The sequence below is a fragment of the Tripterygium wilfordii genome, chromosome 19 (assembly GCF_013401445.1).
Source record: "Tripterygium wilfordii isolate XIE 37 chromosome 19, ASM1340144v1, whole genome shotgun sequence".
In the NCBI taxonomy this organism is placed as follows: Eukaryota; Viridiplantae; Streptophyta; class Magnoliopsida; order Celastrales; family Celastraceae; genus Tripterygium; species Tripterygium wilfordii.
In genome coordinates, this window is record NC_052250.1 from 9,859,539 (window position 1) to 9,885,287 (window position 25,749).

The 25,749-nt window shown below is 36.3% G+C and overlaps 2 protein-coding genes and 2 long non-coding RNA genes across 7 annotated transcripts; 3 read left to right on the forward strand and 1 right to left on the reverse strand.

The window, feature by feature from the left end:
* Positions 1–1,662: 1,662 nt before the first annotated feature.
* Positions 1,663–3,862, reverse strand: LOC119985281. The gene is made up of 2 exons (XR_005465079.1): positions 3,575–3,862; positions 1,663–3,428 (listed from the first exon to the last, which is right to left on the reverse strand). It is a non-coding gene; the product is annotated as an uncharacterized LOC119985281 (long non-coding RNA).
* Positions 3,863–4,007: 145 nt separating this feature from the next.
* Positions 4,008–6,028, forward strand: LOC119985280. Its single transcript, XR_005465078.1, has 4 exons — positions 4,008–4,158; positions 4,236–4,332; positions 4,784–4,842; positions 5,859–6,028. It is a non-coding gene; the product is annotated as an uncharacterized LOC119985280 (long non-coding RNA).
* An 8,785-nt stretch (positions 6,029–14,813) lies between these two features.
* Positions 14,814–20,876, forward strand: LOC119985271 ((S)-2-hydroxy-acid oxidase GLO1). 3 transcript variants are annotated; one of them, XM_038829518.1, is made up of 12 exons: positions 14,814–15,032; positions 15,579–15,738; positions 15,894–16,018; positions 16,899–16,945; positions 17,515–17,592; positions 17,711–17,835; positions 18,008–18,074; positions 18,206–18,268; positions 19,402–19,471; positions 19,562–19,662; positions 19,794–19,898; positions 20,412–20,876. In XM_038829518.1, exons 2-12 carry the CDS (start codon positions 15,602–15,604, stop codon positions 20,601–20,603), a joined length of 1,110 nt encoding a protein of 369 aa, XP_038685446.1. In that variant the 5' UTR covers positions 14,814–15,032; positions 15,579–15,601; the 3' UTR covers positions 20,604–20,876. The 3 variants fall into 3 exon arrangements, with proteins under 3 accessions (XP_038685446.1, XP_038685445.1, XP_038685447.1); XM_038829517.1 differs by lacking the exon at positions 14,814–15,032 and adding an exon at positions 15,066–15,200; XM_038829519.1 differs by lacking the exon at positions 14,814–15,032 and having other exon boundaries at positions 15,627–15,742.
* Positions 20,877–24,321: 3,445 nt separating this feature from the next.
* On the forward strand, positions 24,322–25,464 carry LOC119986196. Of its 2 annotated transcripts, none has more exons than XM_038830759.1 (3): positions 24,322–25,025; positions 25,131–25,229; positions 25,405–25,464. In XM_038830759.1, the coding sequence occupies exons 1-2, from the start codon at positions 24,821–24,823 to the stop codon at positions 25,226–25,228; spliced, it is 303 nt and encodes a 100-aa protein (XP_038686687.1). In that variant the 5' UTR covers positions 24,322–24,820; the 3' UTR covers position 25,229; positions 25,405–25,464. The 2 variants fall into 2 exon arrangements, with proteins under 2 accessions (XP_038686687.1, XP_038686686.1); XM_038830758.1 differs by having other exon boundaries at positions 25,400–25,459.
* Positions 25,465–25,749: the final 285 nt, after the last annotated feature.

The window sequence follows — 25,749 nt, forward strand, 5'->3', positions numbered from 1 at the left end:
TCCTGCATAGGGACAGGATCTCTCGAAGGAGAAAACCCCATTTTTCTACAACCGGAAGCCCGAGAATGAAGAACTAGTATGAAGATGAAAAAAAATAGAGAGAGTAAGACCAAAAAGAGAAGAAAAACTACCTCTCCTACTTCAATGCAACCAAGCTCCTTCTATTCTCCATTCTCTCTTGTTCTCTCTTTCTCTCCCTTTCTTTCTCTCTTTTTTTTTCACTTCCTTTTTCTCTCTTTTTTTCTCCCTCTTTGCTACGCCTCCCTCCTCCTTTTTTCTTCTGTGTTTTTTTCTCTCTCTATTTTCACCTCTCCCTCCCTCTCTTTTTTTTAAGAACTTTTAGAGTGTATTTGGATTGAGGGATTTGGGGGGAAAGGATGAGAATGGAAGGGACAATACATTTCTCTCTCATGTTTGGATAGATAAAAAAAGAAAGAAAAGAAAAATGATTTAATTTACTAATTTATCCTTACTTTTTATGTTTAAATATTATCAACAAGGGTAAAATAAGTTTTTATCTTATAAATAACTTAATTAGTTACCCCTTCCCTTCCCTCCAAATGACTCCATTTTGGAGAGGAAGAATTTTAACAAAAATTTAATGAAATCCTCCTCCCAAATCCCCTCAAATCCCTCCCCTTAATTTTTTTATAAACTATTCAAACAAGATAATTGAAAGGAAACTTCATTTTCGTTCTCTTCTCTTCCCTCCAACTCTCTCAATCCAAACACACTCGTAGGGTTCATTTGGTTTGTGGGGCTCAGGTTATGAGCCAATGGGTTTTGGCTTGGGCTTGTGGGTTTTATTTGTTGGCTTGGGGTAAGTTTGAGAATGGGGCTTGTAGTTATGGGCTAGGAACCAATTGGATATTGTGACACAAATTTGGTTTGGGGTTAAGTTAATTGGGCTTAAAAATTCAATTGGGCTCTAAATTTGGGTTTTTCACAATATGTTTAAAAAAAATATTTTAATGTAATAAGAAGTAAAAGTGAAAATGACCTGGATAAAAGCCGGGTATGACAACCCCCAATGCTTCAAAGCATGCACCATAACATTGAACTTTTGATCGTAAGTTCTCCACTTCATCCTTTAATCACTCAACTTCTTACTAAAGAAAGTAATGCATCGCCTAACTTGAGGGAGCCCAACACCAATACCCATACCATATGCATCACACTCCATCTTAAAGTTTGGCAATGCTAGCACTAGCGCAATATACAACTTCTCTTTGATTAGCGCAAAGGCCTTCTCAGCTTCACCTCCCCAATCGAACTTTCCCTTTTTCAAACAATCTATAACAGGGCATGTAATATTGTTGAAATTTCGAATGAATCTCCTGTAAAACATTGCAATGCCATGGATACTTCGGACCTCGCTAACTTTTTTAGGAGCAGGCTACTCTCAAACCGCATTGACCTTGTCTTCATCCACACGGACATCCTCATAACTTATTACAAATCCAAGGAATAACAACTTGTTTGTCAAGGACAGGGCGAAGCGAGGACTTTGTATGAGGGGGGTCGCAATGACGGACAAAGAATTTTATATTGGGGTAGGCAAAGTTAAGCGGGGGTCCGAGGGCAAAGAATTTCACGAACAACTTGTTTTCCTACAAAACTGCCAATACACCCCGCAAATGCAGCACATGCTCCTCTTTGGTCTTGCTATAAATCAGAATATCATCAAAATAAGCAACCACAAACTTGGTTACAAAATGTTTCAATACCTGATTAATGACCCACATGAACGTACTAGGAGCATTAGAGAGGATGAATGGCATGACAATCCACTCATATTAACCATTATGGGTGTTAAAAGTTTTTTTCCTCTCATTTTCCTTGCATATTTGAATATGATGGTACCCACTATAAAGATTAGTTTTTGAAATCATCTTCGACCTCCATAGTTGATCAAGTATGTCATTTGGTTGCAGAATAGGAAAATGATACTTAACCGTGATTCAATTTCCAATTACCATCTATCTTGGGCATCAATAACACTAGGACAAAAAAAAGACCTCATACTCTCTTATAAACCCTTTTCGCAGCAATTTTCCAACTTTCTCCTTAAGAGTGTCATTCTCCTTCGGACTCATCCTGTAGTGAGGCAAGTTTGGAAAACTTGATCTTGGAATGAAGTCAATTTGGTGCTATAGGCCTCATAGGTGGAATGCTATCCGACAAGTCACCAACAAAGAGGTCATTGAATTCAGATAAGAGTGGTTGAATCGCTTCTTGAAAATATGTATTCTTCTCCTCATAGTCTATTTTGATGACTACCAGTGCCTTCACAACCAAAGCATGCATCTTGCCAATATTCTTATAATCTGCTACAATGACATGCTCAGAACAAGCAATGGTTAGGAATGATTTCCCTTCCACTTTAGAAGCCTTGAAAACTGGTATAGTATGCTTCTTAGAAGGAACCATTGTAACCTTGTGATCACCTCATTTGAATAAATAAATATTGTCTCTGCCCTTGTAGGTGATATTCGCATCAAACATCAAGGTCTGCTTAAGAGCACATAACTTATATCCATATCTACAACATCACATATTATCTCATCTCCATATTGCTTATCTATGGAAATGGGGATGTGGTAAACATTTTTCACCTGCATTGTTGGACCCTTCTATATTCCCCCAATTGTGTAGGATAAGGATGCTTCATTGTAGGTAATTTCAGATGCTCGACAAGCTTTCTGGCCATAAAATTGTTACAGCTACCATTGTTAATGGTAAGGTCACAAACCTTCTTATCAATCGCATAATGCGAATGGAAGATATTGTGGAGCTGAGAATGATCCTCCTGTTTGGTCGATAATAGGATCCTCCACACTACATAGTTTATCTGTTCACCTGCAAACTCGACATCTACGTACTCCTCTTCTTCCACAGCCCCATGCTCTTCCTCTTCATCCTAATGATCTATCACATTAACTGGCTACCTTGGTGTTTGTGAACACTTTCCCTTGTATAGAGAGTAAGAGGACTTTAGAGTGTTACGCTTTAACTCTGGTTTTCCAAATTGTGCCCCATCAACTCAACCTTTATGGCTAGGCTAATAGACCACACCACTTGCAACCCAATCTTCTCCCAAACCGATGGTGTCAAGCCATTCAAATACCACGCTACTCTCTGCATATCAGTCTCTATTAGGTTCTTGTGCGTAAACAATCTATTAAATTTAGAAGTATACTCAAAGACTTGTCAATTACCTTGATAACAGTTCTAGTATAGCTGAAATAGGTACTGCTCGTAATCCGGAGGTAGGAATCTTCCCATCATCAATTATTTCATCTTGCGCCAATACCCTCAAATGAGCCTTTTCTTGACTCTTCCGATTAACCTCCAATCGATCTCACCAAACAGTTGTGCTCCCTTTAGCTGAAAGACTACCAGTTTCATGATACGCTCCTCATGTACTTCTGTAAAACCTCAAACTTTTGTAAGGGGGTAATTGAAATTTCATTAAAACAAGGAAGGATTTAATTGAAATAGAGGAAAGAAAACATAAGGGCTAAAAAAAATTGAATTAAGGGAAACCTCGATATAACCTAGTATAAAACTCTACCTCGGGATTCATGACAAAGAGGAAAAAAACCTAAATATATCTTTCTTTTTCTCTCATGTGATGCTCGACTGTCCGATATCGATCGATCGTCGTCGTCAGGTCACTACTGGTGCCAGTGCTTGACCCAAACAAAACCCATCTTTCACCGACCAAACCCAGTCTTCAATGGCCACAAAAGCCATAGATTTGACCAAAAAACCTACTGATCCACATGAGGAAAAACTCGTTTGATCCGGCGACCAGAGTTGCTAAAGACGCAAGCTACCACCATGGATGGACTCCCCGTACCGAGACTGTAAAACCCCGAAATTTTACTATGGGTAAGAAAGTACTCTCAACAAGACAATAGGGGAAAACTAATAAAATAAAGAACTATAGGGATTAAATTTATAATTTTGGTAATACTTAAGTACCTAAATACCAATACTTATACTTTCCATCCCTCATTATATGAACACTCTCTATACCACATAAACCCTAGGAGCCGTACACTCTCTGGCATAACTCCCAACAACCCAGCTTCGTTCGTCGACGTCGAAGATCATAGAAAACCGACCTGTTTCATCGGGCATTGCAGAGGAGAGGTAATGATTTCGGTCCCTTCTCTCCCTCATCTTAATATTAGTTTTCGGATTAGATCTTAACCACGACACTCTGGCAGTGATAGTCATGATAAGGAGTTACTACCCTCGCCGGAGACTTGTCAGAGACATACTATGACACTGATAAAATCATAGGAGGGGTGGATAGACAAGGGGGTAAGTTCTCTATTCCACTTCTGTCTGGTTTCACGAATAGACATCACAGAGGTGAGAAGGTCACCCAATTGGGCTGCCGGCATCACCATTTTGACTCTTCGCACGCTCGGAATTTCCATTGCAACCAACGTTGGCAGAGATGACCCAAAAATGGGTGTGACAGAGATCAGGCCGCATGGCCTCCTTGGATCAAATTAAAGAGAGTAAATGGTGGCCCAATGGGTCTAATCCATTTGATAAGTTCGTTCCTTTTGGCCAATTTATTTACATGACTAGAGTTTGACTTTGACAAATTTGATCAACTTGTATGATCAAATAATAAAATGAGACTATCGCTTAGTGGATTAGTACATGTTAGATAAATAATTAAATTATAGGGAAGTTATTTTTTTTAGACAATCTAGTCATTTTTGACAATTTAATAACCTGCTATAGGTCGATATATTTTTAGGAAATCGAGAAGACGAAGTAGACGTTGTGGACACATATTTGATTTGCACTGCTATTGAGGTAGGGGTTCTTCATTCTTTGGCCTCTATTACCCGATACTTCATGTTCTACAATTTTCTGTGTTTTCCGGGCTTGTTAAATCCCTGCCTCTTGAATCGTTCTTTGTTGTCTATACATTGGTTCGCATTTCTCCGTACTTGACTATAATCTTTTCAGCACGTAGATAGGCATGTGAAATTTTGGATATGGGAAAATGTTTGATTTGATTGTGACTCTTCGTAGAGCTTTGTGTCCTAATTTTCTAAGAAAGTAAAATATTTTCTTAACTAGTTTGGAAATGGGTTTGGGTGCATGGAAAACCTTATTGTAATACATGCATCATGATATATGTTGACTGTGTGTTCGGATTGTGGATTTGTGGAGATGGGTGGATGTGATAGCCTTGTTGTTGTTGTCTGGCTCTGTTTTGTACGGTGGTTGTGACTCGCGACACACCACCTTGAGACGTGATCACTGTCTGGGATTTATTCCCCTTAATCTGTTCCCATGTGATTATACGGGGATTTGATTGTCGCGGCCTCCGAGGGGAAATCCGGACTGCCTTGCGATGTGATTATACGGAGATTTGATTGCCACGGCCTCCGAGGGGAAATCCGGACTACCGTGTGTCGATGATTGGATGTGGATGATTTGTGGCGCTATGCCCATTGGGAGGAGATGTGTGTTTTACATATATAATTTGCATGCTTATATATATATATATATATATATATATATATATATATATATATATATATATATATATATATATATATATATATATATATATATATATATATGCATATTGGGTTGTGATTGTGATATGAGCATAATCCTATTGTTCCTGCCTATTCTTTCATTACTCTTGAGTTGATTGTTGTATTTGTAGATTAGTTCTACTCTTTGTCTCATCGTATGTGATTATCGTTGTGATTTTCTCTCTCGGTATTCGCATCATGGATATCCGAGTCTGTATCGGGTACCATACCCCTACTGAGCTATTTAGCTCAACCTCTATTTTCTTCTTTCTCTTTCAGGTGAGTACGTAGGTGGTGGCCAAGTTCTCGAGGCGTGAGCGGTTTCCCCATGGATATAGTTGAGGTTATGGGTAGTGTAGGGTTGATATTATAAAGACTTCCGCTTTGTATAAATTATAAAGACTTATTAATTACGTCTCAATAGATTTATGAATACCTTTATTTCATTTTGGGATTGTATTAAATGATTTTTTTTGAGGATTTGCATAGATAGTTTATGTTTTGGATAAATTGATAATTTCGCAGACCCCCCTCCGGGACGGGTCGTTACAGAGACACACCTTCTCCACACCTTGGACACTCAGAAAAATCACCGAGATGAAGACCCGATTGTGGACCTGAGAGTTGCACTACAGTCGTGCCTGTGTTAGGTTGTTGGAGTACATGGATGAATGGATGATTGAGCAATTGACTTTCGGGTAACACCGAACCTGGTACTGCAATTTGTGTTGATTTCTTTCAAAAGAAAGAGTGGTAGGCCATGGCATTAAAGTTGTTAAATGGAGAAGGAGTTCGAGGAGATGTAGTAAATACAATAGACGCATAGTTTTGATTACACTACTTTCGAGGTAGGAGTTTTGATCTCTTTGGCCTCTTATACCCGATCTTTCATTTTATTATAAATTCTGAGATATTACTCCCTTTGTTATTTGCTTCTTCGTTAAATTCCTTAATGTAATTTACATTGTGAATTATTGGCATTTTGTTGTCTCTTTCTGGACTCGTCTAGAGTTTGATTGTGATGCTATGAGTTTTCATTTTGTATTATGTTCCTTGCACGTTAAATACTCGCTTCATTGGATCGTTACTTGATTTTTATTCATTGAATCGCCATATACATGCATCATGAAATATGGTTGATTGTGTGTTTGGATGGACTGGATTGTGACCATGAGTTGTATTGTGGATGTGATAGCTTTGACATGATTGGTTGGTTTTGTACAATGGTTGTGCTTGCGACACACCATCGGGAGACATGATCACTGTTTGGGATTTATTCCTTACTAGTTATCCATTTGATTGCACTGGATATTTGATCACTGTCTATGATTTATCCCCTCATTTATTACCTATTTGATAGTGCGGGGTATTTGAGCGCCACGGCATTCGATAAGGAATCCAGATTGTCATGTGCTGCCTTGATATTTGTGGATGGATTTGAACGTCATGGCCTCTAATGTGGAATCCGGATTGCTGTGTGCTGTCGATCAATTGTGGATGATTATTGGCGCAACGCGCACAGGTTGGATATGTGTTTTGCCTATATATTTTGCATGCTTATGTATATGCATACTGGGTGGTGATTGTGGCATGATTCATTTTCATATTGTCTATGCCATTCTTTGTCTTGTTTCGAGTTGGTTGTTGTATCTGTAGTCTAATTCTTCTATTTTTCACATCATTGTGATTTGCTATCTCTCTCGGTATCCGTCTCATGGATATTCGAGTCCTTATCGGGTATTATAGCCCTATTGGGTTATTTAACTCAACCTCTATTTTTCTTCTTTTCAAGTGAGTATGCGGATGACGGCCAACATCCCGAGACGTGAGCGGTTTCCCATGGATAGGCTGTGGTTTATGGGTAGTGTAGGGTTTGAGACTTCCACTTTGTTAAATTTTAAAGGCTTATTAATTATGTCTTAATGGATTTTTAAATACATTTTATCCATTAGGGATTGTATTAAATGATTTTTGGAGGATTTGCATAGATAATTTATGTTTTGAGCAAATTGGTAATTCTCATTCCCCTCCGAGATGGGTTGTTACAACTTCAATGATGTCAAAGAAATGTTCTCCGGCGACATATGACTGGATGCTACCGAAGAAAGAATAAACATATAATCAAATCTTAATAAACCTTCACTACTGGATCTGCATTCACCAATCCTTTACATTTGCTCATAAAAATAAAAATATTTTAAAAAAGGCCATTAAATCTACCTATTCATGTCAACCGAGCCCGAGAGAGAATGAACCTTGGAGAGCCAAGAGGCATACCCCCAAGACAGATCCAAGAATCAAAAACAGAACTGCTCGCCTCAATTGAGCTCCCAGATGCAGCATATCGTCTAGCGACATTTTCAGATCTGTGAATTTTTCTTGGAATCTGGGCGATAATGCCCATAAATTACCGACGGTGATGGAGGAGAAGATATTGGTGATTATGGCGGGGCAAGTACAACCAGTCTATTTAGATCTGGTTTTGCGATGAGGATATTGGTGATCTGATTCGCGTCGATGGTTCTCCAATCGTAGTTGATTTTGGTAGAATTCTAGAACTACACTCTCTCCTCTCTTCTCTCTTGTTCGTCTTCTTTGTTAAGTGTTTTTATTTTTTTAAACTTTTTTTTTTTGAAAGCCATGTCACCTATTCCATTTAATTTTTGTTGCCAAATGAATGACATGTCACATATTCAGTTCCACATCAACATTTTTTAATTGTAGGGAGACAGAAGGGCAAACATGGCCCGTTTGTTGAAGTCGAGGAGCTAATTTGACACAAAAAAAATACAAGAGCTCAATTGACCCTTTTTGATAAGTTTGAGGACTTCTGTGATACTTGTTCCTACATTTTAATTAGCCTACTCTTGTAAGTTAAGATGAAAATTGGTGTTCCAATGTAATGATATTGAACGGGCCCAGTACTGACTAAGCATAGTTTTAAACCCGACCCACGTATCGAACCGTTAAAGCTGAAGGTTCAAGGGTTTCGAGATTCAACCATTATAATAGAGATCGAACCACATGTTTTTAATAAATAATAAAATAATAATATTTAGATATATACTAGCTATACATAACTCAAAAATAAAAAATGAAATATATCCAGCATAAATTAATATATCTTATGTTACTTGAATTTTTTGACGAGCTTATGCTTTGAGTTAAAAGCTTATCATAATCTAAGAAATGGGCTCAAACCTGAATAAAGCTCTTTTGTTGGCCCAATTCAAATCTCATTTTAGCACTCATACACACAGGCCACATGCCCACTAGTGCAAAAATGGATTTAATTCATCCCCAAATGTACTAAAATACAAAACCCTAAGAGTGCGTTTGGTTTGAATGTTTTCCATGTGTTTTCTGTTTTCCTTTTCTAGAAAACAGAAAATAATCTGAAAACACGTTTGGTTTGATAATTTAGAAAACACAGAAAATGAAAAATAGAAAATAGCTAGAAAATTGGAAAACGAAAAAAAATCGTTTTAGAAAACACGGGCTTGCAGCTTCGTATTTCCCTTCCGTCTTTGTATCTTCCTTTCGCCACGACCTCTTCTTCGATTAGGAGAATATCGCCCGCCATTTTGACTCCGATCACTCCCGACGGACTATATAGCCATCCCTGGCTTTATAACCTCCCTTGGTCTCAACCTCTTCTTTGATTCAGACAACATTGACCGATGTTCTGACTCCGACCACTACCGACAGATTATGAGCAAGAACAGTTCATCTTCATCTTCTCTTGAAACTCCATCTGGGTTTAGGTTTTCCTCAACCAGAACCACCCCTGAATCAATCAAGCCAATTTCATCCACAAAGCAGTGGTGGTTTGATGATCTAACCATATTTCCTCCATTGATTATTGCGAAGGTAAGGTCAGTGGCCAAAACTGCATTTTCATGTTGAAAAGCTCCATGTTATCTCTGCTGCATATATATCAGACGATTGTCAATATTAGAGCGAGAGTTTTGAGGTTTGTGGTTCTGCCATCTGCGAAGTTTCATGACCGACCTTGGTTTGGTGCCCTTATGCTACTGGGCTTTTCTCTTGAAGGCTTAGGTCATGGATATTGGGCCTTAGTCATCTTATGTTTTAATGTTTTATTCTGGGCTTCTATCTTTTTAGATGACAACAAAAACATATAAATAACTAAATAGTGAAATAATAGCTTTAAGTTAAAAAATAATCATGGTAAATTAATACATTGTTTAATTGACAGAAAATAGGAAATTGAAAATAATTTTCAGTACTTCAAACCAAACATGCTTTCCATTCTTTAGAAAACAAAAAATGAAAAATAGAAATAGAAAATGAAAAACAGAAAATAGGAAACAGAAAACAAACCAAACGGACTCTTCCTCTTCCTTTTCCTTTTTCATCTCTTTGAACTCTTCGCCGCCTCTCTCTTGTGAATCATGATCTCCTCTCTTCTTACACCCTTACAGTTTGCCACACACTTCACAAGATCCAAAATGGTAAGTTGTTCTTCTCTCGTTCTCCTCCATCACGATAGATTGTAGACTGCAGATCGCATACTCCATCGCCTAGGCTCTCACTGTGAATTCAAGACAGATGTTGAGCATTATCAGGCATGAATTCAAGTCTCAAGACAATAGAAAGCTCAAATTTAATAACCCAAACTATACTACACACCTAAATCGAACGATGTGAGTTGAATGCTGAACCTGGCCTAAAGAGAGAGATTGAAACTTGTCGTTGCTTTTCAACCTTAGAGTTGGTGGTGCCATGGTGGTGTGGTCACTGGTTGCCGTCATGAGAACTGAGAAGTGGAGGTTGGAGAGAGATCAAGACTCGAGAGAAGCAGAGAAGACTTGGAGCAATTTTAAGTATTTTTATTGTCAAGTGGTTTTTCATTAAAATCGTCAGGTCACGGGTTACACAGTTTTATGGATTAACTCACGACTCTTCACAGTTAAACGTACAAATGGTCTTTTTCATGCAAAAAATCACGAAAACCGCAAGTTCTTGGGTTTCACAGTCGAACTGATGAACCGGTCCGGGTTTAAAAACTACGATACTGAGTTGTTGTCTTTTCCCCTACAATACTCCTGAAACCAATTTCCCAAACAGCAACCTGGACCCATCTCAAACCAACTAGAAATGAATGGATCTAGGGTTTTATTGAAAAATGACCCCTGCTAATAAACATTTTTCAAATATAACCCTTCTTTTTAAAACACTTAAATCTGACCCTTTCAGTCAAGGAAAAGACAGAGATACCCTTTCACGTCTTTTTATGCATTTCTCTCTCACTTGCAACCCTAAAAATGTTTTCCCTCGTAAAACTACTTCCCTCTCTCTATGAAACCTCTCTCTCTCCTTCAAACCCAGTAAAACCGCCCCATCTATACCTCTTTCCTTCAAACTTTGTCACAGATATAGTGAAATCCATATGCCCAAACTCAAATCTTCAAGGTTGAAGTGTCGCGACGTCAAATCTCCATAAGCTGTCATAGCGATGTCGCTCACAATGCCAACAAGCCTAAAGTCAGCAATGCAAGCTTCGTCTTCGTTCCTGTTGAACATGGAAGTGCTCACCGTCGTCGATAAGTGTCCCGTCCTTCGTACAAAATATTTCGTTGATAAATGACTTTTTTTTCGTTGAGAACTATATTTGTTTTCGTTGATGTGAGACAAATTTTTCGTTGGAAACTTCGTTTGTTTTCGTTTAACTCAGACAATTTTTTCGTTGATAATATCACGATTTAAATGAAGGTGGTTTCTTAACCAAGGACTTTAACCATGGCTAGATGCATAGCACAGAACATGGTTCGACCAGTCAAAATGAATGAGATGGTTATTACTTAAGTTTTGCTAAATGCTTAAATGAAATATTGAGGGATGTTCGAAACTTACCTAGTACAAAGTTGATGGATCATCTGCAGTCTTTATTACAACGATGGTTTCATGAGAGACAATCAATCATTGTTGAAATGAAAGGCAAACTAATTAACTATTATGATAAAGTTTCAGAAGAAAGAAGGGATAGGTATATAACGTAATTTATTTTTCGTTGATAACGTTGAGAATTTTAGTTGATGATCTATTTATTTTGTTGGGAATTTTGTTATTTTGGTTGACAAACTTTTTTGTTGATAATTATCATTTTCGTTTACTACTTAAGTTTTTTCGTTTATAGTTAGTTTAATAGTATTTTCGTCGACAAATGATTTAGCTTACATTATAATTTTGTTTACTAGTATAATTTTATCGTTGATAATTAAAGTTTTTATTAAATTGACAGGGTTAGAGTCATGACTGTGGATCTATTTAACAAGTATCCATGGGGTATTTTGTCCTACAAAAAAACAATTCAGTCCCTGAACAATTGTTTTGTTGGTAGATCTGAGAAATTTAAGGAGAAGAAAAATGATTATAAGTGGTACAATCTCTTGAGTTTTCCTTGGGCTTTTCAATTGTTGGCTTATGAGGTTAGTCCCAATATTGCTGAACATTTTCCCAACGGTCTTGATGTTAAAATGTTGCCCATAATGTTGAAGTGGTCATCAACAAAGGCACACAAATCCAAGACAATCAATGATTTATTGGAAGACGAGGAGGTAAATATATTTTTTCTCGTTGATAGTGAAAATGTTTACGTTGTTAATGAGAATGCTTACGTTGACAATATAGATGTTTACGTTGCTAATGTAAATTTTTACGTTGATCATTACCATATTTACGTTGATAATATATTATATTTTAGTTGATAAGTGTATTATTAGGTTGATAACGATTTACAATATAGTTTATTAATTTATATGATTTTTTTCATCTTCAGGTACATGTCATTGAAATGGTTCCCACACATTCAGAGCGTGACTAGAATTATACTACTAATATAGATGAGAATGTTGAATTCATAGTGAACATGGCGAAGAAATTTAAGTAATCCAAGAATAAGCCCGAAGTTGAACTTGATGTCACTTCAGCTAAAAAGTTAGATGATACAATTGATATTTCCGTAAGGCTCAGTTCAATTGAGCAGAAAATTTTGGCCCTCAAATCAACTCAGAATACGTACAAAAAGGAAGAGAAGAAGAGTGTAGAGGAGATTGTTGAAAAAAAAGAAGAAAAAAGGAAAATGAGGATGAAAAGAATGAAGGGATTATTTATATTGATGATCAGGAACATGATATTGTATTTAACTGTATTTAATTTATATAACTCTAATTATTTAATTTCTATGTATGATATATTATATTTATCAAGGAAAACAATTATAGTAATAAACGTTACAAACAATAGTTATCAATGAAAAATTAGGGACCCTAAGAAATAACTATCAACGAAAACAGTTACAATAATAAACATTACATATAATAGTTATAAATGAAAAATTAGTAACCCTAACAAATAACTATCATCAAAAACAATTACAGTAATCAACGTTACAAATAATAGTTATCAACGAAAAATTAGTGACACTCACAAATAACTATCAACGAAAACACATACAATAATAAATCTTACATATAATAGTTATAAATGAAAAATTAGTGACCCTAACAAATAACTATTGACGAAAACAATTACAGTAATCAACGTTACAAATAATAGTTATCAACGAAAAATTAGTGACACTCACAAATAACCATCAACGAAAACACATACAATAATAAACCTTACATATAATAGTTATCAATGAAAAATTAGTGACCCTAACAAATAACTATCAACGTAAACAATTACAGTAATCAACGTTACAAATAATAGTTATCAACCATAATTCTCATGGTACTGACGTGTTAGGGTGTAAAGCAATGGGCTCACTACAAGTTTGATGGTTGTGACAATCTTGTTTGCAATGACTACATTTTTTTTTTGATATTTGCTTACCGGAATATGATATTCAACGTTTCCTTGGTCTCCCACTTTTCTCCTGATTGTTGGTGGTAGTAGAACTCTCACTTCCTCAATCAACACATTAGTGTTTGTGTTCAAAATAGGGTTGATTGGTTCTGCGTATGTTAATAGAAATATATCACCATCTTTCACAAGAAAAATATTTATACTAATAGGCTCCACAGTCATGACTCTTGCCTTGTCAATTTAACAAAAACTTTAACTATTAACGATAAAATTATAGTAGTAAACAAAATTATAATTTAAACTAAATCATTTGTCGACGAAAATACTATTAAACTAACTATAAACGAAAAAACTTAAGTAGTAAACGAAAATGATAATTATCAACAAAAAAGTTTGTCAACCAAAATAACAAAATTCCCAACAAAATAAATATATCATCAACTAAAATTCTCAACGTTATCAATGAAAAATAAATTACGTTATATACCTATCCCTTCTTTCTTCTGAAACTTTATCATAATAGTTAATCAGTTCACCTTTCATTTCAACAATGATTGATCGTCTCTCATGAAACCATCGTTGTAATAAAGACTGCAGATGATCCATCAACTTTGTAATAGGTAAGTTTCGAACATCCCTCAATATTCATTTAAGCATTTAGCAAAACTTAAGTAATAATAATCCCATTCATTTTGACTGGTCAAACCATGTTCTGTGCTATGCATCTAGCTATGGTTAAAGTCTTTGGTTGAGAAACACCTTTCATTTAAATCGTGATATTATCAACGAAAAAATTGTCTAAGTTAAACGAAAACAAACGAAGTTTCCAACGAAAAATTTGTCTCACATCAACGAAAACAAATATAGTTCTCAACGAAAAAAACAGACATTTATCAACGAAATATTTTGTACGAAGGGCGGGACACTTATCGACGATGGTGAGCACTTCTATGTTCAACGGGAACGAAGACGGAGCTTACATTACTGACTTGAGGCTTGTTGGCATTGTGGGCGACATCGCTATGACAGCTTACGAAGATTTGACGTCGTGACACTTCAACCTTGAAGATTTGAGTTTGGGCATATGGATTTCACTAGATCTGTGACAAAGTTTGAAGGAAAGAGGTATAGATGGGGCGGTTTTACTGGGTTTGAAGGAGAGAGAGAGGTTTCATAGAGAGAGAGAAGTAGTTTTAGGAGGGAAAACATTTTTAGGGTTGCAAGTGAGAGGGAAATGCATAAAAAGACGTAAAAGGGTATCTCCGTCTTTTTCTTAACTAAAAGGGTCAGATTTAAGTGTTTTAAAAAGAAGGGTTATATTTGAAAAATGTTTATAAACATAGGTCATTTTTCAATAAAACCCATGGATCTACACTGCGAGGGTAGTGTCGAGAGTCGAGAGTCGAGACTGATCGACGAAGACAGCGCCACCTATGTTGTCTTTTTCCTTCTTCAAATATGTGGAATTTCCTTTTACGGGTTTTTTTTTTGGGAATGGAAATGATAATGAAGAAGAAAAGCCGTGAAACACACAAATGATTTGTGGATGAGAGGCAACCAAATTGGCTTGGCAGGATTTGGTCTGAAATGCTCACCTTCAAATGCTCATCCACTTCCAATGTAATTTTCTCTCCCACTTAAATTATGTATATAAATAACCCCCACCCAATTTGTCTTCTTGCAAATCCATATATAATACGTCATTTGCATTGTTTTGAAGCGCATTCTCTTTCTTTTTAGCCGCTCTCTGCTTGTTTCTCTGCATGTGCACTGTTGCACAAGTCAAAGGTTTGCTTCCATTTACGTTTGTTTCTTCTTCTTTTTTTTCTTTCTAAGGGTGAATTTTGAGTCTCTCTTTCACATTTTCTAATGTATATGTATGTGGGTTCTTTAATTTTTCATCTGGGTGTTATTCAAACTGTTTCGGCTTCCAAAAAACTGAAAGTTCAAATTTCTAAGTATGTTTATGCTTGCTTTTGAAGAGAAGATTATACATTATTATGCTTTTAGATGCCATAGTTTTGTGAAATTTAAGTTGAAAATTGAAACATTTTAACTCCCAGTGGAGCTCCTGAAGTTTAAAATGCGGCTACAACTTTTGTGAACCCATCATCTGCTTGTCTTGTGGTCCATGAACACATTTTAGCCTGATTTTTGTTTTCTCAGGGCATTGACCATTTATTGTCGAGATGGAGATCACCAACGTCACTGAATATGAGGCAATTGCAAAGCAAAAACTGCCAAAGATGGTGTATGACTACTATGCATCTGGTGCAGAGGACCAGTGGACTCTCCAAGAGAATAGAAATGCATTCTCAAGAATTCTGTGAGACTTTTCTCCTTATCATTAAAACGAAAATGGACTTGATTGTATTCTTTTGTTTGAACTTTCAATTATTGTCATCATCTTCAAGCACAAACATTATTGAATGTATTTGATGTTCTGGATTTCTCTAAAAGGACTTCATGAATCAAACATAGGTTCCGACCCCGTATTCTTATTGATGTGAGCAACATTGACATGACGACTACTGTCTTGGGCTTCAAAATATCAATGCCAATCATGATTGCCCCAACAGCGATGCAAAAGATGGCTCATCCAGAGGGTATGTGGCACAATTCAATGTTAGCTTTAGTATTAACTCTATTGACGTACAGAGTTATTGGAATTGGAACTGACTTGTGTTTGTTTGTTGGCCATGCCTCTATTGAAATTATACTGTGAATACCTGGTAGCTGATGATCCTTTTTAAGAATGCTATTGGGCCATGTTTTCTGCAGAGTTGGAGTATCTATTCTTTGAAAAATATTGCCTGAGAGTTTTCTTGTTTGTAATCAAACCACTCTCTAATTCAAGCTGCTCATACCACTAGTTAGTAGTTATTAGTACCTTTATTTTGTCTGAAGAAGGAATGTCTAAAAACGGAAATCAATTAAAATAGAATGAAAAGAATGTTCTTATTTATTTTTCTTTTGCATATAAAAAATAGAATAACTGATTTCTTGTCTTTGTTGTCCTTGTTGACACTGATTGTGTTTCTCTATTATGTGGGTAATTATCCGAAAGCCAACTGAAGAGACTGAACTGGACATTTCTAAATCAAATGGAATAGTTGGATTGGTGTAACAGCTGGAAGGAATCAGTTTCTCACTTCAATGTCATACAATTCAAGAAGTTCGTTATGACTTGATTTCGAGCTAGTTAATCATCGTGCCTTATAATTCACTTCAATGCCATTTTACTCATTGTTTAACAACACTAGAAGGCTCTTTTACTCAATTCAGTAAGCAAAGATATGCAAAGATATGACAACCAGCATGCCTTTTTTCTGAACCACAGTGAAATAACCATTCTAGTATTTCCTGAATATTTTCTTTGGAGGGATGCAACATCTTTTGAAAGTTTAATATCATATTTTGATTCATAGTTGCGTTCTGGTGCTTCAATTTTGGCTGGTTGTCTAAGATGCTTTAATTCTTATGCAGGGGAGTATGCAACAGCCAGAGCTGCATCGGCTGCTGGAACTATCATGGTTTGACTTTCTACACTATATAGCATTATGATAGGATCTTTGTATTGCATCATATAATTTGAAATTCATAAACTCAGTTATTCTGAAAGAATCATTTCTGGATAAACAACTTTTAGCTGATGGGAGTAAAAAGAACTCCAAGAAAATGAGATTCATGGCGCTTCTTAATTTAGTTTAGTTTTCATCACATGTCTTTCGAGCAATTTGGTCAGGTACCCAGTTGAATATGCATTTTGGCTCATTTGATTGCTTTTAGATGGTTTTGTGAAGGGTTAATTGCCTTCTCAACAGCTTAGAGGACCTGTAATTTCCCTTTGTTAGAAAATGGATATAATTGCCACGATGATTTTTAGGAGTCAATATCAATAATCTAACTGATATTTTCATGCATCATCTACGTCCTGGCTTATTTTTTTGATGCCCCCAAGTTCATTGTCAGTAACTTAGTCCTGAGAGTTTGTAATTCATTGCCTTTTCCTTGAATATTTTCATAACTTTTACAACTTCTTGAAGTTTTGCCTGCACGGATCTTGCTTTTCTTAATTATATTCTTTTTCCCTTTGTTTTAGACATTATCCTCATGGGCTACTTCCAGTGTCGAAGAGGTCGCTTCAACAGGACCTGGCATCCGCTTTTTCCAGCTTTATGTAAGCTTGAAATGATATGCCTTTATACTATTATACATTAAGTAAGTGATCTGTTTTCAGCGTATAAATTTTTTACGCTTTGTTAGTTCACTGATTTTTGCTGTTTTATAATGCTCAGGTACACAGAGACAGGAATGTTGTCGCTCAGCTTGTGAGAAGAGCTGAAAGGGCTGGATTCAAGGCTATTGCTCTTACAGTTGATACCCCAAGGCTAGGTCGTAGAGAGGCTGACATTAAAAATAGGTGGATACCTAAACTTAACATTGTGGTTCGTACATCATTTCGACTAAGAATTTGGTTAAAATGTGTTGAGACATAATTGATACAGTTAAATTCGAAAAAATCCTGACTTTGTCCGAGATCTAGTTATTTTACTGACATCATTCCATTAATGATCTCATTATGTCTCTTTCAGGTTTACTCTACCCCCATTTTTGACATTAAAGAACTTTGAAGGTTTGGACCTGGGCAAGATGGACAAAGTAAGTGAATATTCACCTGTATGATTGACTTCGTATCAGAGAAAAAAAATTATGACTTAGCAATCTTAGCTTCAATTTTTTTTTCTACATTCTTACAGGTTTTATTTTTTTTTATTTTTTTTTTATTGCAGGCCGATGACTCTGGCCTCGCATCATATGTTGCTGGCCAAATTGATCGTTCTCTTAGCTGGAAGGTATGTTAAGTGGACCATTTGGTTGAGACGTGCATGGTAATATCATTGTTTGGATCTTCATCTATAAGCTGCAGGATTTAGTCCAACTGGGCAATAATTCTTGCATTATTTGGTATAATAATCTGAATTGAGGATATTTTAGATGGAAAATAGTTTTTCATAGCTAACAAATTCAGAAAAGGAGAGATGCTATAATTTACTTCTGGCCTAAATTTGTTTTGGTTGTTGCAATTTGCTCCTTTAATCCTCAAAGTTAACCATTTTTTCATTCATCTTTTCTTTATTGGATATATTATTCCATTCATCTTTTGGTCTTGATGAAAACTAGAGGGAGAAAATACTACAATCCATGTGACTAAATTATTCTCTTCTTTATTTTACACAGACCTCCAGTGATAGTATTGTTGTGGTTGAAGTTTTCTTTTGAGTTCAAATTACTATTGCGATGGCAATGATGATACTGGTTTGTTGCTGTTAGATTGCGGTGTTTCGATGACAACACGAGAAGTTGGAGACGCAAATGACTGATATATGTTTTCTCTGTGGTTTTTCGGGGCTTTTACATGTGTTCTATGTTGCAGACAGGCAGTGCTCAGGGATCAGTTATAGTCCCTTATCATAATAAAAGGATCTACCACTCTGAATGTTGAGTGCATAATCAGACATGGAATAAAGCTAAATAACCCATTGAGGAAATAAAAAAAGTTCTAAGCGTCAGGAGCCCGATTCTTTAACTCATCATCTAACTAAAATTGTATCTTTCTAAGTTTCCCTCAACTTCATCACCCATGCGGATGTCGTTCCAATTTCAGAAATTTTAGATGCTATTTGCTACAGTTAAATGGCCCATAACATATTGAGAAACCTACTAAATAGAACTATACCCTAGCAATTATCAAAGGTGCGAAATGTTTATAATTTCTATGAGTTTCCGATTATCGAATGGGACGAAATTCAGGCTCTACATGTTTTAGGAGTTTGTCAGTTTGCATATCCAAAATATAGAAGGGCTGGGAAATTCCTGCTGAAAAGTTGGGTTGTAACCGTGATCTCGAATATGTTACGGTTTTCTGCAAAATGTTTTTGAAAAAGAGCAGCTGACGAAATGGTTTTTTTGTTGGATGTTATAACAGGATGTGCAGTGGCTTCAAACAATCACCAAACTGCCAATTTTTGTCAAGGGTGTACTCACTGCTGAGGATGGTAAGAAATCTAAAACCCAGAATACTTCTATTCAATCAGAATTGTAATATTCGTAAATTTTTGAACTATTTTACTATGCTGACTCCATAGCAAGGATAGCTGTACAAGCTGGAGCAGCTGGTATTATTGTGTCTAACCATGGCGCTCGCCAACTTGATTATGTCCCTGCCACAATCATTGCCTTGGAAGAGGTATCTTTATCATGTTTAATAGTTTTGTATTTCTGTTCCCCTAAAAGATAAGTTAGTAGCAAATGGTATCATCATGACGATATCTTGTTTTGAACTTTTTTGGTTTCTAAATTGTCTTATTGATACTTCAGGTTGTCAAAGCTGCACAAGGGCGGATACCTGTGTTCTTGGATGGTGGTGTTCGACGTGGAACAGACGTCTTCAAGGCATTGGCACTAGGAGCATCTGGCATATTCGTAAGTTTTGAACTGTCGTATGATCTATACCAAAATTATGGCAACAATGATACATAATCACTTTAAGCTATAGATATCTTATGAAAGTTATATAAAATGATGGGTATTGGATGATGATATTGTCCATTACCAGATGGCCAAAGATATATCGTATCTCGTCAAAACCTTTTGTTCCTTGTAAAATTATCTATCTCATTTGCATTAATTTATGATTAACTTGTGACTAGTCAACTGGTGGTTAAAATTTTCTTCTTGAAGAATTTCATATCCATACACAAAAGCTTATTTTGTATTTTGTAACAAAATGAAAATGTCCGTTGGCGTCCATAATCGGCATTAGTAATCATTATGGAGAATTGTGGCTATTATGGCCTTTCTGTATCAATACATTCTTCTTATTAATTCCTTCCACGGTGCCATTCTTTATACACTGGTGTTTAGATAGATCATTAATATGGTTATGAATTTCTTCTGAGACATTCTTGGATTGATGGTTATTTATTGTCGTCTCAGATTGGACGGCCTGTGGTGTTCTCGTTGGCTGCGGAAGGAGAGGCTGGTGTGAGAAAAGTACTTCAAATGCTGCGTGATGAGTTCGAGCTAACCATGGCACTAAGTGGCTGCCGTTCTCTCAAGGAAATCACTCGTAATCACATTGTGACTGACTGGGACGTCCCACTCCCTCATCCGGTACCCAAGTTATAGAAATTGCTCGAAGATAACTTGTTTTATAAACCCTAATGCACGTATACTTAATGTGTATTTGAGTCTTCAAGAAATCTGCCTATTTCTGAAGAGAACTTGTTTCACTTTCGACGACTCTGAGAGAATTCTGGGACTTTGGTCTTTTTTCATTTTCGATGCATTTTCATGGCTACCTTCTGCTTCATTGTATATATCTCTATATATATTGGTCTTACAATGGGACTTGCTTGAATCTATGGGTTTATAAAAACATGTACTCTGCTTTTCCTAATATTATACTGTATTACCTTATCTTCAACACAAGTATTAATTGTGTTTAGGCCACTAATGTGTTTTTTTTTTTTTTTTATTCTTTTTGGTATGGCCACTAATTTGTTTTGAATGAAGATGGGACACTCATACATTAATTTTTCCAAAACAGAATGTATGGTTAAGTGGGTCTTACATATATGTTTGTAATCAATGGTTATTTAACATGTCATATAGATTTGGGGATAAAATAAGGGTCTTATTTTGAGTGGATGTAGCATTACTTTTACTAAAACTATCCACTATTCATTGCAAATCAAACAATTATATTAGAGCAACCATAATGATGGTTTTTTATTGGGGCATGGATAATATATAGAGATTTGTGTTTTGTTGATGTGGTTGTATTGAGAGACGTGTTTTGCTGCTATGGCTGGGAATGAAAATAAGATGGTTTTTGTATTGGTACAATTGTGTAAATTTACTGGTTTGATTTTTGTGTAATAGAGGTGAGACTCAATATTAATTTAAAGGTAAAAATGTGTTTGTGTAAGATGTGGGCCCAATTTTGAGCCTACATGGAAGCATTGCATGTTTCATGCCCCCATGTTGAGGCAATTAAAAAGAGGCCAACAAATAGTTCTTGTTGGAACAAAAGAAGTTTTAATGGGCCACCAACAAAATATCACTTTTTGCCTCTCATGTCCAAACAAAAGTTTACCATTGCATTTGTTAGTTTTCAAAATTAAATAATTGGCTATATTTTGATTCCAAAATATTATAAGGATTTGGGCCCTCGTAATTGTGCATAAACGAGTTGTAGTGGATAAATAATTATAGGTTGAAAAATCAACTCCTAGCCGTTAGGCTATAGTGGTAAAAAATCGGCATGTTCAAGTCCAATAAATTAGGCCTAGGACTGGGTCGAAATTATCGGTTAACCGACCCATTATCACAGACAAAAAAAAAAAAAAAACCAACCCATCGGCCGATCGGTATTGTATTGTTAACCGACCCACAGAGTCGGGCCGATAATGGCCACCGACCCATTCATTTGTGGATCGGTTAATGGTTTCAACAATTTAATGAAATTGGGCCAAAATCCCTTAAATTAATTAACAACTTAAATGGCCCAACTTATGTCTTATAATAACAGTAACACAAACATCAAACTTAAATGGCCCAAGCCCATCTCTTAAAGTCTAAAAGACTCAAAGACCAAAGTATCGGTCAAACTCAAAGACTCAAAGTTTCAATTTTCAAAGGATATTCACGAATCACGATTTCACTCATAATTCACATACTTACTCACTCAGTCTCACTCTCCCCGTCTCTCATTCTCATCGTTTCAACTCGCACGAACCCTAGAAGCAAAGCGACAGAGAAGCCTCTCAGTCTCAGTCTCAGACTTTGTCTGTCTTCATCCCGCAAGGCAGCAAGGAAGCTTCTCAATTCTCAGTTCAGACTCTCAGTCTCAGGAGTCAGGGCCCCAATTTTTAATATCTTCTATGTCTCAACTCAGGTAACCGTAATCCATAAGGCTTAGGCGCTTATCTATGATTCTATCTATGTAGTGTCTAATCTCTATTCTCTAACTCTCTATGATTTTGTTTTGCGATTTGGAATTAGGGATTAGGGTTTACTGATTTAGGGTTAGGGATTGTATATTTGTATCATTGTATGTGGATTTGGAGATTTTGAGTTCGGATTTAGCCTGCTATTTGCTACTTTTTGCTTGTTGCTTGTCTGTTTGAAGTTTGATTATGGATCAAAAGAATGAAAATTAAGAGATTTTGAGTAGATTTTGTAATTTTAATGTTTGAATGCCTTGCTATAATGTTCAATTGATTAGAATCAAATTGTTCAGTTACTTACTTACTTGTAGAGTGCAGACTATCATATATTGATTATATTCTGATATTCATTGTCTCTGTGATGTCCAAATCTAATTATTCAACATATTTTAATTTTTACCCATTGTTTAGTCAGTGTTCTGTTAACCTATGATTATGTTTTATACTTCTGTGACCTTGATGTAGCGATGTACAACTCCAATTGTTATTGTTCTAAATCAGTGAATCTTCTAATGCTTATGCATAAATTAGAATGACGAAGAGACGAGCCCCAAGGGCATCAATCTCTCAACCTGAAGTTATTCAACATCAACCTACTCAGCAGCAGGCTCAAGTAAGTGTCACTCAGCCAATTGAGCGAACACTTACACAAGAAACAATTTTTAAGCTGGGAATTATGTTATACCTCCGATGGCGGTTTGCAATTATTGCAAGACAAAGGAGTATCCATGTGGATCAAAAAGTCATGGAACAACTAATATGAGGCATCATGTGTTTAAATCTTGCTCGGAATCTCCGGTTAGGGAGGACAAGGGTGATCCTAAGCAACCATTATTGACAAAAGACCCCAAAGGTGAGCTTGTTCCATTACACTATGATAAAGAATATGCTAAGAAGAAGCTTATAGAATGATAGTGATAGATGAGCTCTCATTCAATATGGTAGAGGGAGCCGGGTTTAGAGCTTTTTGTCAAGCTTTAAACACTCAATTTCTTGTTCCATGTCACAAGACAATGGCACAAGGTGTCATGACTTTGTTCCTAGAGGAGAAGGCAATGCTTATAAGTATCTTGTGTGGTGGCACAAGAGTGTCTCTCACTACAGACACTTGGACATCCATACAAAATATTAATTATATGGTGCTCACAGCCCATTTTATGGATGATGATTGGAATTTACACAAAAGAATACTCTCCTTTTGTCAAATTGTCAACCATAAGGGTGAAACCATAGCTACAACTTTAGAGAAGTATTTGTTGGGGGATTGGGGTATTGTGAGAATTTTTTCAATTGCGGTGGATAATGCATCGGCCAATGACAAGGCAATTGACATTCTAAAAGGAAGGCTTGTTAGGAGTAAGGGAGTTGTGTTAGATGGAGCTTATTTGCATATGAGGTGTTGTTGTCATATTCTGAATTTGATTGTACAAGAGGTATGAATGTGTGTTGTCTGAGTCAATTGAAGGAATTAGATTGGCGGTTAAGTGGGTAAGATCATCACCACAAAGATTAGAGAAATTTAGAGAATTTGCTCATAATGAAGGTATAAGAGGGCTGCCAATTGTATGCATGAATGTTTGTACCAGGTGGAACTCCACATATCTTATGTTGGAACAAGCCTTGAAGTTTTCCAAGGTGTTTGACATGTTGAGTCTATTAGACTCGGGGTTCCAAGACTATTTCAAGGACCATAAGAACACTAGGTGCTCGAATGCTATGGATTGGATGAATGCCAAGGAGTTTGTCTCTTATTTGAATGTGTTTTATAAAGCAACCCTCAAATTGAGTGCTTCTAAAACACCCACTGCGCATTTGGTCTTCAAACAATTGTTGAATATTCAAATGGTATTGGATAAGGCGATAATGAAGCCACAAGATACATTGCATAGGCATAAGGTGGCAGCAAACATGAAAAAGAAGTTTGAAAAATATTGGGGGAATTGGGAGAATGTGAACAACTTTATTTATCTTGCGGTTGTTCTTGATCCAAGATACAAGCTGCCTTATTTGGGTTTCCAACTAAATAAGGTAGGGATGGATAGTGAGTTGGTGAAAAAGATACAAGATGAGGTAAAAAAAAATGCTTCATGACATGTTTAGAGAGTATGGAGAGAGCCATCCTAGAAGAAATCAACCAATTGATGGTGAAAATGTTGGTGATAGTGATGAAGGAGATGAAGAGGGTAGTGATAATGAGGATGAGGATGAGGATGATATGTTATATCATCAATCTCTAAGGGAAATCAAGTCGTTGCATTAAGTGATGAGGTTGATAGATACTTGCATGAACCTCACTTGGAGGTTAAGAAGAATAAGTTCAAAATTTTGCCTTATTGGAAAGCAGAGTCAGGTAGATTCCCAATTTTCACTAAGATTGCCAAGGACATATTTGCAATGCCGGTTTCTAGTGTGGCATCCGAATGTGCATTTAGTGTGGGATCAAGGGTTGTGGATCCTTTTAGGAGTTGTTTAACTCCTAGAATGGTGGAGGCATTGGTATGCACAAGTGATTGGCTTAGGGCGGATGGATTTAGCTATTACAAGGATCCAACTCATCTTCAACTAGAGCTTTATGCAACCTTGGAAGAAGTTGAACAAGGTACCCTTTTATACTTTATCCATTTATAATTTTACATTATAATTTGACATTTTATGTAATTAGAGATTCATGCATTCATTTATGCTTTGATTTATGAAATTTTAGAGATTTTATCAACTCAAAATCTTCGAGGAATGCCTATTGGTGGTAGTACTTCAGCAGCTCATACATATGATACATTCGTACAAGGTTCCACCACCTAAGGTACTAAACAATTAAACATTATAAACTGTCTATGTATTCTATATTCTGTAATCTGTCTATATATTCTGCTTCTACAATCTGTCTAAGTGTCTATGTATTCTACATTTTGCATTCTGCAATCTGTATGCATTACCTTGATACTTCTGAATCTGATGCCATTGTGATTGTAGTGAAGCTGTTGCAGAGTGGAGACTGCAGTGAAGTTGCCTGCTTCCTGATGGTGCTACTGAATGATGTGGAATTCTGCACTCTAAAGATCTTGTTTTGACTCTTTTTTATTGTTTTTAATTTTGTTTGTTACTTTGTTTATTGACTAGTTAATTCTGGGATTGATGGCTGGCTTGATGCCTCTACAGCTTTACTTCTGCCTTGTAATCTGTATTAGTGGGTTGCTGCCTTGCTGAATGCTTGCTGGTTGCTTGATGCACTTACTTATTTTGTTGGATTTTCTCAGTTGCATTTACATGTTTATGTTATGCATATGGAATTGGAACTTGGAAGTATGGATTATTGGATTGTC

Excerpts from the sequence above, each read along its gene's own strand:
- LOC119985271 (XM_038829518.1), top strand. The coding sequence starts at position 15,602 with ATGGAGATCACCAACGTCACTGAATATGAGGCAATTGCAAAGCAAAAA. Across the intron at positions 15,739-15,893 it reads AATGCATTCTCAAGAATTCT|GTTCCGACCCCGTATTCTTA; the intron begins GTGAGACTTTTC and ends AATCAAACATAG. Across the intron at positions 16,019-16,898 it reads AAAGATGGCTCATCCAGAGG|GGGAGTATGCAACAGCCAGA; the intron begins GTATGTGGCACA and ends ATTCTTATGCAG.
- LOC119986196 (XM_038830759.1), top strand. The coding sequence starts at position 24,821 with ATGCCGGTTTCTAGTGTGGCATCCGAATGTGCATTTAGTGTGGGATCA. Across the intron at positions 25,026-25,130 it reads CTTGGAAGAAGTTGAACAAG|AGATTTTATCAACTCAAAAT; the intron begins GTACCCTTTTAT and ends ATGAAATTTTAG.